General features: G+C 33.4%; 1 protein-coding gene across 9 annotated transcripts in view; it reads left to right on the forward strand.

Moving 5' to 3' along the window:
• LOC105834548 (cholecystokinin receptor) overlaps positions 1 to 16,012 on the forward strand; it is a 65,880-nt gene that overhangs the window by 31,607 nt on the left and 18,261 nt on the right. For 5 of the 9 annotated variants that reach the window (XM_036283918.1, XM_028190748.2, XM_036283919.1 and 2 more), the window contains 6 exons: positions 1,526 to 1,723; positions 4,133 to 4,318; positions 4,725 to 4,900; positions 5,793 to 6,020; positions 6,658 to 6,902; positions 7,456 to 7,586. In XM_036283918.1, coding sequence (XP_036139811.1) covers positions 1,526 to 1,723; positions 4,133 to 4,318; positions 4,725 to 4,900; positions 5,793 to 6,020; positions 6,658 to 6,902; positions 7,456 to 7,586 — 1,164 coding nt within the window. Of the gene's footprint in view, positions 1 to 1,525; positions 1,724 to 4,132; positions 4,319 to 4,724; positions 4,901 to 5,792; positions 6,021 to 6,657; positions 6,903 to 7,455; positions 7,587 to 9,845; positions 11,970 to 16,012 lie in introns of those variants that run through there. The other 4 variants (XR_004962462.1, XR_004962461.1, XM_036283921.1 and 1 more) reach the window with 4 other exon arrangements.

The following is a 16,012-nucleotide window of genomic DNA, read 5'->3' on the forward strand; positions in this document are numbered from 1 at the left end:
GAAGCAACGATTAAATTAATAATTCCCAAATAAATTTTGCAATTGAAAAATGTATTCATATTTTAATGACGCTAGCTATACTGATTGAATAAAAAAATTATGTCAAGTATTTTGTGTAGTGAAATAATTTATACCTTTACTTAGAAATCGGTACTGTGTATTACGTGTTTTTAAAATTAATAATAATTACAACAATTATAAGTGCAGTTAGTTCTCGCACATTATTTTTGGACAATAAGTTTTTTAGAAAGTTTAGAAAATTGAAATTAATTTTCTTTAGCGAGAATATTGAACATACATGAAAAAGGAAAGAAAAGCTTGTCACGAACTGAACTTCAAGAAGCGAAATGAATAACAAAATAGCATAATTCTTTAGTTAATTTTAAACAAAATTTAAAAAAATTTTGATTTAACTTTGAAGCGTATTTACATAAATCTATAAAAAAAGTTAAAAAGTTATGATAAAAGATAACTTTCTTCGACATTGCTAAGAAGAAGCTAATCCCAAATTGGCTAAAGAATCTGTTAAAAAAGGTAATGCGCCGTAAATAGAGCACTCTGTATAAATGTAAGCGATTTAAAATTCAATTTAATACGTATTTTCAATTTTATTCTTTTGCGACGCACAATGGTATACCCACTTTCGCGGTGGTGTTGCGTCACAATCGAACTAAATTGCGATAAATGAATAACGCATTTTCCAATCAGATGAAGGATATTCGATAAAATCCCCGTAGTCTCATCCTGATAAGGATTTCCTGTTAATAACCTTGACACAAAACATTTCGTAAGTAGGTCGTGACCGCGAAAGAATTTCGTAATTGGATTCGAGGTCACCGGTAATGTTTCTCATAAAGCCTTCTCTCTCTCTCTCTCTCTCTCTCTCTCTCTCTCTCTCTTCCTCCATCTGTGTACTTTTAAGCTGTACGTTGCGGAAACTGTTTGGCGACACTTTTAAGTCGAAACTTCTCCACTTGCGACCTTTGTACGTCCAATGGGCGAGAAGAAAGCGAACTGGAGTAAAAGCGTTCCTCTGCAGGAGTGCATGTCACGTGCGTTCATTTTTTTTGCAACGTACACCGCTCGTCCAGATAGTTAGCTCAAACCCTCCGGTTCTATTATTGAATGTCGAACTTTCCGTCCTCCTTTCCATCATCGACAACTGATATTTTTTTGCTAACGATCGGACGTGTTCTCGCAGCCAGCTCAACGTTGTCCTACATCGAAAGAAAACGGAAAATATATTTCTTTTCCTTTCCAATATATTCCAAGACAATTAAATTTATCGATGTATTTTTAATTTCAAGCCGAACGGTATGAATCAAAGTGTATATTACAAATCGATCGATCGGTTGTCGATACTTTGTGTCGCGTAGTCGTATTAATTTTTTGCTACCCGAGATGAAATATCAAATTTTGTAAAAACATGATAACTAAAGATATAAAAGTTATATATCCACAAAAGCAGGCAATAAGTCTGCACGATGGAACCCAACCCGATTTAAATGTGATACGCTTTTTCCAGCCGTGTCAGTGTCAGTGGGTGTTTGGACACTGGTTGCCATTTCGCTCGAACGCTACTTTGCCATTTGCCGACCATTAAAATCGAGAAGATGGCAGACACAGTTTCACGCTTACAAAATGATTGCTGTTGTGTGGACTCTCAGTCTCACATGGAACGTGCCGATTCTCGTCGTATCTCAATTAAAAAGCTTAAGCGGAGGTAAGAGAACCGACGTTATAAATGTTGCCTCATTTTTAGGTAAATAAGATAAGCAAAACTGACAAATAAAAAATTTCATGTTTCGTAATTGACAACTCGGAAAGATTATGTTAACTCTTTAATGGCTAATAGTGGTACATGTATGTATATACCATCTTCTTTGAAAGATCATAACTTCCACAAAATTGAGCTTATCGACACCATCTTATTTTGAAAAGAAAGAATGGAGTTATATAAAAAAGAATTGAGTATGAGGGTTGCACCCTTTCAGCTATACAACATACGTTAAATTGTGCGAAAATTGTTAAAAAATAGAAAAATGAGAATAATTTTCACAAAAAAAATTTTTTTTCGTGTTTCAACGGTTTAATTTCATATATGTTATGAAATGACATCAGAAATAGGAGCAAAAAAATCTTCAAAAAACTATCCTATAACAATAATAATAATCCAAAAACTACCCTCGTAGTGGTCATACTAGAAATAAATTTTGGTATTAGAAACGCATACAAAGAATTCAGTTTACTTTTACTTTTAGTTTCAACAATTTCAAAAAACTGTAGAATTTGAAACCAAAAATTTGTAACAAGTGCTTTTTTATTATGAGTTCTCTCGCCTTTCAAGCGCGAAACGATCTTTTATAATATAGCGGTAGTTTGTACGGATGACAATGGTCAGTGAGTTTATAAAAACATACATGTACAGTACCGGCAAAAAGTATATCATCTTTAAGTTTTTTGAGCAACTTTTATTTAGGTAAATCAAATGGATTCTACATTTTACAATAAATATTTTGTTAAACCTCATAACACATTATTTATTAGGTATTTATTGTAAAATATTGCATTCATTTGATTTACTTAAATAAAAGTTAGGCTCAAAAAATTTAAAGGTGATATACTTTCAGCCAGTATTGCATGTTATAAAATACTTACTTTTTCAACTCAAAGTATAATAAGTATGATAGAACAAGAAATAAGACTGCTTTTTTGCATCAGAGGTGATTTCCCATCTGGAGATAATTTATGAAGTTTGATAAATTCTAAAAAAAATTTTTTATATAATAAATACCTATTAGATCCATCATGTGTCAAATACATGAAACTAATGCAAAAAAGTCGGCTGTTAAAGAGTTAAATTGCTTTCTCTATTTCTCTTATTAATTAATTTGCGAATAGAGTTTTCAACTGAAGTAATTCACAAAGATTTGAATGTTTCACAGTTTGTACGTTGTTCACAAAATGTATTTTATTAGGTCATTCCTTATTTTAAAGTAACATCTGTAATATTTGTTACAATTTTATTTGTTACAATCGCTTGCCAAATTGAAACTGGAATTTTTATCCGTGACATTTTCATTTCAGTAACAAGATCTTGGTTTGCCTCTGAGAATTTCATTCACCAGTATAAGTAGCTTATGCATATACATAATATTCAACTAGTAGCATATTGAATCCTTAGCAATATTGAACATCTATTCTAAAAGAAATTAGGCCATTTGCGTGATGAAATTTTGTTATGGTAGAAACTTCTCGATTAAAATGTAAAAAATATTTTTAATTCAGGATTTTTTAATAAAATAATAAAACAATGAGTTACTAATAATAACTTGTTTTATATTACATTTTAATTCATTACATTGATTTAATATTAGCGGCTATTCAAAATTGATTTATTACGCAAAAAAAAATTGATATTAAGTATTAATCTTTGAAAATAATAAATCCAATCGGTCCGCTTACTATTATTACTTTACATAAATCAATTAATGGAACGCATAATAGAATGCATATAGGATGGTTACAAAGGTAAACTATGGGATGCTTACTTTACATGATGAAATTCCTGCAATACTAATTACTTGCTTTGACGTTTCTCGAACTTGATATTGAGATATTGAAAGTCAACTGTGCAGCAACATCAATATAATCAATACCGCATGTGACTTACCGATATTGGGGCAATAAAAGTCAATTGCCCAGTAAATTCAATATATTATTAATTAAGTTTATATACATATAAAAGATATTTATATAGTACTTGTTATATTTAACAAGACGTATGTTATTGATGTTTTGGCGAGCATAAATCTCGCGCATAACTTTTCACGGTAAAAAACAAGGAATCGCGCAACTTTTTATTTGTTAACAAAGTTCACAACGATTACAAATAAATGACTGTCCAATTTTAATCAACGGCTACAGTAAAGCTTTCCGCGTGAAGAAATACGTGGGATTAGATCATTCCCTATTTTAACCAAAGCCCGGTCGTTTTCCACTGGGAAAATGTGGGAGGTGGCGAACGTGCCCGGCAATACGGTCTCCCTTTCCTTTCCTGGTTATATTAGAACTCTACGTGTTTTACTACTAAACGGTTGAAAAACTTTTTCGCATCACGTAACGATTTTAGGAAGGCGCAAGTGTCGCGAGGAATGGCCGAATGTTGGCGCCGAAAGGGCGTACAATCTCTTCTTGGACGGCACGTTGCTCCTGATACCGTTGCTGCTCATGAGCTTGGCGTATTCGCTGATAGCGATAAAACTTTGGCGCGGTCTGAAGCTCGAAATACGACAGACGTCGACGTGTACTAGGAGACGTAAGTGAAGTGTCGCCTCGATATGCGGGACGTAGATATGACAGTACCAATTTTCGCGTCGACTCCTGCTGCGTCGGCATCGCGCGAGCGCCTTAGAAAAATATTTCCCAAAGCTGCCGCCAACCCTCAATCTCATTTTATTTTCGTTCATTTTCTTTGCAAAATCTATTGGAAAATTTGCAAGAGACACATCAATAAAATTACGCGGCACTACAATAACTAATTGTTGATATGCATTTACTAATAATTATTGAATGAAAAACTTATAAATTATGCGGATTTTGTTTTTTTAACAATGTTTTGGATAAATAGACTCTTCTAAATATTAAAATTACGTCATACGAAGTATACGTTCCTTTTTAGACTGCGTCTTAAGATCAAAGGTTGTATACGCTTTGAATTACAGTCGCGAGAACAGAATCTAACGCAACAATTCGGGGCTCAAGTTACAACAACAATAATGATCGCGATGCAAGGACAACGATGGTATTTGATGCTTGCGGCCCGACTTCGAGATCGCGGCGGAGCTTCTCGTCTTCCTCGAGGCACTTTCAAGGCGCATCTCAAGGTGCACCATCTAGGGTGAGAAAATACTAAGCAAACATTACCTTGGGGTAGAAATTCAGATTATCACAATCCACGTTACGTAAGCCGAAAAGCCCAGAAATCGAATGCATTAATTACTTAAATTATTAAAAATAATTACATTATTTGATCTGTAATATTCTCTCTCTTATTTTTGCAATCGTAACATTGGACTTGAGAGAGATTCCGATCTAAGTGGTGAATTCTAATATGGAAAAGAATTGATAAAAATTATCTTTTTGTTTTTATTTGTTTCATAAGTTATTATTTATTGTACGGTTAACATAAATATTTTAATAAAATATAAAATACAACATAAATATCTCAATATTTTAATAAAAGTGTTTTCGTATATAAAAAGATCTGAAATTGAACAGAAATTTTTAGCGAATACAAAAATGAGAGAGAAATATATTACGAATTGCATAAAATTTTTAAATGCTTCACTTTTTCTCGATACGCATTTTTACTATGAATACTTCAGATTCAACGTTACTGTCGTGATTTAATTCTATTTTATTACTGCAAAACTTAATAGCCAAAATGCATAATTAAATATAACATTTAATAAATATATGGAAACAAATTTGTATTAATAATATTGTAATTATTCTCTAGATTAATACTGAATTCTATTATTTTCATTACCACTTTATTAATACACAACAAGACCGTAGTTTCGACTGTAATTTACGAGAGTGACCAATGCATCATTAACTACCCTCGGCTAATTGAGATTTCATGATCCAATGAAACGGCCCGCAAACTAGACGTCAAATAAATTTGCGCAATTAGGATGGCGAATTAAATTGCCTGTCGTCTCGAGAACGGTTCTGGTAGCACGTGCAATGGTTAACCGAGACATCGTGTTGTTTCTCTTCCAAAAAAGGTGCGATTACCACGGACGGTGGTCTCCAGGGTGCTTCCCGGCAAGTGTCACGGTACAGACTTGTCCCAGACATCCCGGATTCAGATACAGGCGAACGGAAGTGGCTGCTTAACGCGGGGCACGAAGGATATCGCTAACGAGGATCAGCAGGACTTGCCCTGTCGGCTCACCCGACAACAGGTGATACGCAGTAATTACATGGGGAAAAGCATCGAGGCGAAGAAGAAGGTATGTACGGGTGCTTGTGACTGATCGAATTGGATTGCGCCCGCAGCGCGCGGCGGCGAACAACAATTTCCGTATCGAAAATTTAATGCAGGATCACGTGTGCGCTTTGCATGCATATAAAGCGCGCATTCTAAGTTCCCTCGTAGCCGTGATCGGCGTTTCTCGTTTCTAGGAAATCGTGGGATCTGGAGCAAGCGTCGGAAAAACGCGTTGCCCGGCGGTGGTGCACGCCAGGCCGCAAGATGTTTATCGGCGCGCGCTTCGTGCGGCTGTATTAACCTTTTATTATCCACTTGGAGCGCCGCTCGCGCTCCCTCCCCCCCCCCCAAAGAATCCTATATTCCTACATTACAAATACGGGAGACCTTAATGCATTCCATATACTTGCACGTAAGACGATTTAATCCCGCGCATCGCGCACACGGGACGTCGTCGGTCAGGGCGTCGGTCAGAGTAATGCCTCGTGCTTCGGCATTACACGACAATCGTGATACCGGAATACAATGCGCTCGCCTCTTGAATACGATGAATTTGCTCGAAACACACTCACCCGTATTACGTGTCGTCGTCGTCGTCGTCGTCGTCGTCGTCGTCACCACCTGTCCATTAAACGCGGGCTACCGCTACCGTGTTGCAGGTGATCAGGATGCTCTTCGTGATAGTCCTCGAGTTCTTCGTTTGCTGGGCGCCGTTGCACGTGATCAATACGTGGTACCTTTTCGCGCCCGAGCTGGTGTACTCGGTGGTCGGTAGCACCGGTATTAGTCTGGTGCAGCTGCTGGCCTACGTCTCGAGCTGCTGCAATCCCATCACGTACTGTTTCATGAACAGAAAATTCCGCCAGGCATTCCTCGGGCTCTTCGACTGCCATCGCTGTTGGAGGTAAAATCTATGCAAAGCCATGCGTAAACGTAGTTCGTTGCAACGCCGCGGCGTAACGGCGAACTTAAAGAAGTTGCCGCGGCGTAAAGCAAAGTCTCACCTTGCAAATCTGTCCTCTTTACAAGTTGCACCAGTTGGCTGACGCGGACGGCGCGCGGGATTAATTTCGCGGAAGATACGCCGAGCCCGGGCTCCCGCAGCCGGATAGAAAGACTTGCAATTACGTGGCAGCCGTTCTCACGTTAAGCTCGAAAGTTGCTAACGCGCTCCGTTCGCTCTTAGACAAAAATCGTAAAGTGGTAAAGTTTGCTCTGCGAAATGCTTTTAAATGTAGAGCAGAGTTAAAATTATGAAATACAAAAGTACGCGCTATATACAATGTCTTAACGCTTTCTGTATAATAATGTTTTTAAAAGTATTACGACAAAAGGAGGGGATTTATCGATTCAATTGCAAGATTTACGAGAAAAGTTGCGCAAGTTAACGTCGCGGTACAAACGCTTTTATATCGAAAGTAAACGTTCGCGTAAAACGGGCGTGCGTTTTATTTTAGGGTAGGTTGCAGACACAGCGATATCGCAATGGCGACTACCGGAAATGCCGGGCAAGTTGGCAATAACAGCGAATTAAGTGGAAACGACTCGACAGTGTATCTGGGCAAAGCGTCCCTCGTCGCCAGATCAGGTATCTTCGCACTACTAAATTGATCATTTTATTACCATCATGCTCCCAGATCCGGTTGCGACACCAACCCAAATTTCCGAGATTCCATTATGATACCATGATATTACGCGACATCATGTATATGTCTAATGACCGGGATTCCATCAAATTATCATGGTATTACGCGATGTCATGACATTTAAGATTTTGTCATTTCACTCCGCGATATTTTCAGAATTTTCCGAATTAATTTGAATTAATACCGGTTAAATTCCATTCGTGTCGGAACAAAAGTATGAACGAAACGGAGATCTTCCTCTCATTTAGTAGGTTGATAATAGCTTACTAAAACACTATGTGATCGATAATGGTCCGCCACGAACATCCGCTGGTTTCTCGTGGCATACGTTAAAGTTCCCGCGATGTAATTTCCACGATACCGGTTTACATTAACACACACACATATATATATATATATACATATATATATATACGTACACACACTCACACGCATATATATATGTATATATATACATATATGTGTAGGTGTGTATGTGCGTGTGTATGGATATATGTACATATATGTATATATATGTACATGTGCAGTACCATAAACTTTTGAATGAACAATTAGTCCTGCTCTAATTCCTACTTGTCCAAAGCTTAATTATTGTATCCATTCCATGTGAAAATGTTCTTAGTCTGCATGTCGGATAGGAAAGTGACCGTAAAACACAAACGCCTGATACACCAAATGCATGATACACCATTTAATACTACTTCAACAGATTTTCCATTATAAATAAATAATAATAAAAACTAAACAATACTTAAATAGATGTAATATAAAACCAATATTAAACTAAGGTATAAAAATAATGTTTTGTATTTAGATTTTTATGACGTAAAATGTATTTCAAAGTGTATGTGTAAAATTTAATGTAATGGAGAGTTATGATTGAATTTCACAAAAATTATAAGCTTCTCTCATAGTATATAAAATTTAACTATATTTAGATAAAATATAAATTTTAATTAATCTACTATATTCTTCACATATTTTTCTTAATATATATATATTTTACCAAATATATTAAGAATGTAGCAGAATAAAATTCTTTTGTAATATATATTTTCATGAAAAAAACGAAGGAAAATTTTCTATAGAAAAGTGTAGCGAAAAAATTGGTTTTTGGAATTAATTTCATATTGCATGACTATATCTAATTGGATTATTGAGACTAGTCATCCGTTTAGAATCACAAATTAAATAACGCGACATAATATTCGAAAAATAAAAAAGTTATTATTACTTCGCCGGCTATAAAAGAATCTAGCAATAATTTCTAATAATCTTGAATTTAAACGTCGCAATGCAAGTTCGAATATTACCGTACATAAAACTGTCGTAACAATTGGTATAGCACTTAAGCGGATTGAAAGTGACGTAATGGACAGTCATGATTGAATTTCATGAAAACTATAAGCACTGCTTATCTCGAGTAATTTTTATTTGAACTCCGTAGGGATAATACCACACGGTTCTCTTCTCTTCTCTCTCTCTCTCTCTCTCTCTCTCCCCCTCTCCTTCTCTTTTTCTCTCAATGAATAAATGCATTGTCCCATTCTCGTCCTCGAAAATCCACCAAGTACGCGTTTCACCGTAATCTTTATTTTATCCGTACAAAATATTAATGCGTGTAAATGTGCATGTGTACATGTGTGTGAAGAAATAGTATGTATTTTCATGAGTGGTCTCCGTTAAAGCTGTAAATATCCAGGTAATTTAAATTACTGAATTAAAATACTAAATTACCTAACATAATTATTATACGATTACAAAAGATATGAATATCTGAGTCTTAATTTCTGAAGCTAAATCTATGAGAATTGTAAATTTATTTGGAATGTAAAATTTATATTATGTGTATGTATGTGTGCGTAAAAATTTTTTTTTCCAGATAAATTCACAAATCCGCTTAGGTTAACTTCAGGAATTAATTTCATACGCACAAAGACACACATACACACACACACACTATCGAATATTGACCAAGACACTAAAATGCATAAAATATTTATTATAGCTTTTAACATTTAATGGCTCTAATCTAAAGTTTTCGTAGACTCACACATAAATTCGTCAGGATTTAGGTTACCCAAATATCCGAACATGAATAAACGAATTATCTCGGACTTATTTGGATTATTTGGATATCAGCAAAATCCGGACTGTATTTATTGCCCTACCGTCTCTTCGATAAGGAAATATTATTTCAGAGGTAGTACGGTTGCTGGAGGAGGAGGATCGCGTCTAGTATAAGTCGTGCGGATTATGCGACGTGGCGGCGCGACCGACTGTATCTCTGCCCCAGCCGCGCGAGGAAGAGCAAGACTTTTTTTTGAAAATATCCTGGCGGCCGCCCGGCGACAGGATCACTTCTCGCGCAAGTGGTAAGGAACTCACATACGCTGGCCCGTCTCATTGCTCATCGAGATCTTCCTGCGTGGACAATCTCAACTTTCTTTATGATTGACTGAAGTGAAACATTCGATTCGTGAAACGCGATTCTCAATGTTCTACGACGTGTGTATCTTTGGCCTAATAGAAACTTCAGATCTCATTTTCTTATAGTTTCAGTTAGTTGATAAAAATAAAAATGTATCTATATTAAGATTAAAAAAAAAAAGGAACGCGTTGCATCTTTCCGAATTCGCGCTGAGAGTTATTTTTGTATTCTGTATCGAATTAATCGTTCGCGCGGATAACAATTTAGCGTTTTGTACATTAATCGAAGAACGGGTGAAGATCTTATAGATCATAATAATTCTATATAATAATTCTACATGTACAAGAAAAATTAATTTGTCAAACGTGTTATATCTTAACAAACTTGTAAAATTGTTAAAATTAATATTTGTCAGTAGATAATTAAATATAATTAATTAATATATCCTTAATAACAATAATCTACTGCAGAGTGATGAATTCGAACATATTAAAGATTGTATTTTTGCATCGTAATTTTTTTCTTATCTTGAGTATTATGATAATATGATAACGCTATAAATATTCGTAATATTATAAAAAATACCGTTTTCAGAAGATTAATAATTAACCTAATTTTACGAAATAATGTCTTATACGTTTGGATTAAAAAAAATGACAAAATGCTTTGAGCACTTTCGCAGGCGCGCTCTTAACTCGGAGCCATAAATTATATTTATCTAATAAACACAATTTTATGCGAAAAACAAACACAGTTATGCTATTTCTGCTTAACGCTTACTCATTTATGTTACTTACGTTATTTTTAAGAGACGGTTTTATATTTCATATCCGCGGTATCCAGTTATTAGGTATTTTACATTTATTGCAATTTCAGCATAGACCACTTTTAATTTAATTTTGCATGGTTTCCTGCGAAAACGATGAAATTTCGCGCTTCGAGAAATTCTCGGCACGTGGCATTCAAGAATCTTTGATAAAGTACATTATTCAACGTGAATTCATATAGAAATGTGCTGTATGATATGTATCTAGTTGGCGTATCTTTCATCGTGCATATCTTTGATACACCTGTTGCATACGATTCATGGATCTGTCAGAGAATAACCCTTAAATGATAGCATGAAGTATACGATCAGGGTGTTTGGTCGCACGACGCATCAAAGCTGTACTCGCTGTTCTCTCATTTTTATACGATGATACTTCAATGCATTATTGTTTGTGTAATGCAAGCATTTCTCGTGTAAACTCAGGTTGCGTAATAATTGCATCTATTTCATAAATCGTGTAACGTTTCGAAAGATTTACTTCATTTCTATTGAATTTATTATCATTTTAATAAATTTTTAAAAAATATATCTCATTAACGATACACCGTATAGTAATATTTCATTATTCAAACGTCAGGTTATGTAAATATGAAATAATGAGAATATCAAAGGCGGTAAGGAACAAATTTTTAAACAATGCGTTCAACGAATAACTGTGTTTGTTTCGATATATTTTTTAATCAATTTTTATACAATATTTCAATTGTACGTTATTTATAACATACGTTATTTACTTATATTTAAAAAGATTCACAAATACGTATTTCTCTTTACAAAAGCTTTACGCGATCGCTGCATTATATGAAAAATATAGAATACTGCGTTAATTGTATAATTATATAAGACGAACATCGCAGCATTGTAAAATAATTATTCGCGCAGAAATGCAGATTACATTGTAAGTAATTAAAAAAAAAACCCACGACGTTCTATATTCTTCTGAAATGTTCAAGAAACATTCGAAAGTTCTTCTTGCGAGATGTGTAACAAAATAAATAAGATTTGATCAACATTTACAACTAGATATTGTGCAGAAATGTTTAATAAACTTTTTCAACACAATTATATTCTGCAAACTAAATTATTTTTTGATCCAACATTCTTATTTTCTCTTTCCTGATCTTATTATTAGACATGTCATTTAGCTCTCCAACTTTTCTCTCAACGACGTTGGCAAAGTGTTCCATTTTATTGCTAGGGCATGTCGATTTCTAAATATGGCAAAAGTTTCAGTACTTCTGTGAATGAATTTCAAATCGAAGAATAAGCTTTAACTTTTACTTATGCTAACAATATAAGAAAGTGCATAACGGATACAGACATAATATTATAAACGTTCCATTAATTTCCATTAATTCTAATTTACTGTTACGATTACGGTTAAATATTTTTATTCTCTCATTACATTTGGTCTGACAAACGAATATTCATCGTCAAGCAAATCAAAGGAAAGTTAATTATGAAACAACACATGAAAGATATATCTATATCTTTCTTTTGTTATCATCGATTAACACAGAGGTAACTGCAAATTATATTTGCATGCTTTTATCTAATTTTTAGTCCAAGTTGATTTTGATGCCCAACATTGTCAAAGGATATTTATAATTACTTCAAAATTAGTAACAAACTGCAAAGAGGTCTTAATATTGTATGCGTTTGTCGCTGATATATCACGGAAAACACTAATTAAAAGAATGTGAAGTAAATTAATAAGAGATTGATCGCTCTTTGTTACATCACTCATGTTATCTACATATGTTCGATAAATTAAGCAATTGTGAAAAGAATTTTTTAATTCTTTTTTTCCTCATACGGGGAAAAATATATATATCGTAAAAAAAAACTACGGAAATAAATAAAAAAATTTAATTAAAAATTTTTCAATGGAATTTAATATCGGAAGATTCCCCCTCAATTTTTCTCTGTATATGCCGATCATCAACTCTCTTTCTCCCCTTTTCTCTTCTTCTCCCCTCCCCTTTTCTTTCTTGGATTAATAATTCTTACTGAAAAGCTTTGGATATAACTTGGTTATGTCTAAACGAGCTTGTAAAACTCAAGGCAGGATATTGTCCCATATGGACTATTTGATCTCGTGTCTTACTGGCCCGTAAGGGATTTACCCCCAATACAATTATTAATCAAAAACTAGCTTAAAAAAAAATAACAATTCGATGGACAAAAATATATCACGTACTTCAATATATGACATTGCGTGTATTTGTCACTCCAATTTAATTCCGTTTTTGCGGTGGAAAGTTCTGCAAAAATGAGACAGAAACAAAGTTATTGAATAAATTAATTAACGAGACATGTGCGAGATAGATCTCATGTTGCTTCCGCAGCTTTTTATGAGTTTCAAAAAGTTCGACAGGCGTCTGATGCACGATGCGTCAAGTAATGAGGCCTTCCGGGACATTATGCATAATGCATTACGGTTTTGCGATCGTGTTTCAAGAACAGTTATTGTTTCGACGTTGTTACTATTTAATGAAAATTCTCTTTACTTCATGACGGTTTTAGTTTGATTTCATTAGCTAAAATCTCTTCTCTTATGATATAAATTTGTAAGTAATTCAGTAATCTCCTAGCCGAAACTCCCGAGACCCGAGATTGTACAAAGAACATCTATGTTCTTATTCATTATTCACTTTACTTTATATCTGTTTTACTGTGTCCTTTCTCTCTTGCAAACCGTACTCTTTTAATTCATATAATTGAGATTCTTTTGCCGTGCCAACAACGAATCAAGGAAATAATATTTTGTATAATTTGGTATTATATTTATTTACATGCACGCGCTACATAAAAATGTACACAGAAAAAAAATGTAATACAGCCAATAACATATGTGATTGCGGGCTGCCAACTACATAAAATACTCAATACAATAATATTTGCTATTAATGCAAGTACAATGTTGATACTGCAATAGCATATATTATTGTATTGAGTATATTTTTAATTGGCAGCCCGCAATAACATATCTTATTGAATATATTACTTTTTTTTTCAGTGTATGTAATTTATGAAACAATTATTATAAATTGTTAATACGTGCTATGAGATACGCCCATTTAGTTGATACATTTTAATTAATTCCTATCATCATCCCTTTACTGTCATTACCTATTTCAAGTTATTTATGCGTGCATAATTATAATTATATCACGTTATTATGCAATATGTAAATTGGAAAGCTTACCAATATATTATTTAATTATCTAAAATTGACTAGGAATACTGTTGCTTCTTGCAAAACTTGTCATACGTTTTACATCAGTAAACAATAGAAAAGCCACTTTAATTTGCATTTTAAATTAATGGTTGAAGTTAACTCAACCATACAATGTTGTAAAACCAGATTGAATACCGCTACTATCAGACAGCTATTATTTAATCTGTCCTTGGAGAACATGCTTTCTGCAGCTGTATCCCCAATACGCGTTTCAATTTATATGACAGCAATATAGCAACTTGTTAACGCAGTTTACAATTAATTAGTCATCGAAAAAGAAAATCCTGTTTACTATTAATTAACGTAAATCATGAGCAGCAATCTTGTTCATTACATATATACATATGTTTATATTTTGCATACTGCTGTATAAAAATGTATGTATTATATACTGGATTAAAATTCAATTATTTCTCTAAAAATGACTGAAAGTTTATATTTTTCGCTCGAATCAAAGCTAGTCCCATAAAATACAATACCGTTAATTTAATGTAACGTAATTCAATATTATTCCGTAAGTAAAGAGCATTAATTAGAATAGTTCACGTCTTGGTTTAAAAATAATAGGACAAAATGTCTCATTATTTATGCAAAACGAACAGCTTAATTTTCTTTTTCGCTATCAATGAAAAATTTATCATACGAATAGCAGGAAAGAAGACGAAGTAAGTTAAAAGGATTTCCTATCTGCGCGTACATGCCCTTGGAATTCTAAAGCTGCACGATTATATTGAGATAAAAATCGCACGTTGAAAAGCGCTTTCTTCAGTCTACTTCATTTTTTCATCACCTTATAATTAACCTTACCTTTTTCACGCCTTGCTTCAGAATTCACATGTATTTTAAAAAAAGTTAAATTACCATCAGAAGCAAGGTAGTCTTTTCACAAAGTACCAATCATCTTTGAGCTGATGACATTCTTGAAAAGTTGTGATTTCTTTATTAACAACCTAATAAAGAAATAGCAAAACTTGGAATTCTTTATCATTAACAGTATGTACTTACTATCTTCATATCCTCTAAAATCATAATATTCTTAAATATTAATTTCCAGTAACATATTACAATTTTTATACATTTGTAAAAAAGAACAAATCAAGAGATACAATTTAAATTATATTTGTGTGATTTACGACAAAATAATAAATAAGTAAAAATAAATAAGTAAATAAAATAAATTAATAAAAGAGGAGTTTGCAAAGATTCAAAGCATATGCTTGTTGCATGTTAAAAAATTTAATTAATTGCGATATGCATCGCTGAATCAACAGGTTTTTATACGTTCTATTATTATAGTCAACAAGGAATTTCATATCCTTTGAGAACAGTTTTCTTTAACCATGCATAATTATAAACTGTAATTATAAATAATAAATGATGTAGATTCTGCTAGGTTATTCAGAAAGTGTCGTGTTGATATAAAAACTTTGAGTAGTTTCTCATTGAAAGTGTTAATAAATTTTGAGACGATAATTTCCCAAATTGCACAAAAAATTGTAAAACAAAATAACAAATATTAATTAATGATACACCCAAAAAAAAATTTTAATTTGACTAAATTTTCCAACTGAATTAAATTGTGTTTATTCGAGTATTTATATATTTAAATTAACTGTATAAATACTTGAATTAAAATTTGTACATTTAAGTTAAATGCATAAATTTTCGATCTGACAAAATTTTAATTTAGTTGGAAAATGTTGTCAAATTAACAACTTTTTTTCAGTGTACATATAAAAATATTGTCTTTCTCCAAATGATCGGGATATTTTTGATTTAGGGGAGTACATTATCTTAGCCGTTACTAAAATTTAAATTAACTATGCAGACAACCTGCAAATATCCGTTTCAACAACATCAAGATTCA

Source organism: Monomorium pharaonis, chromosome 3 (assembly GCF_013373865.1).
Source record: "Monomorium pharaonis isolate MP-MQ-018 chromosome 3, ASM1337386v2, whole genome shotgun sequence".
NCBI lineage: Eukaryota > Metazoa > Arthropoda > Insecta > Hymenoptera > Formicidae > Monomorium > Monomorium pharaonis.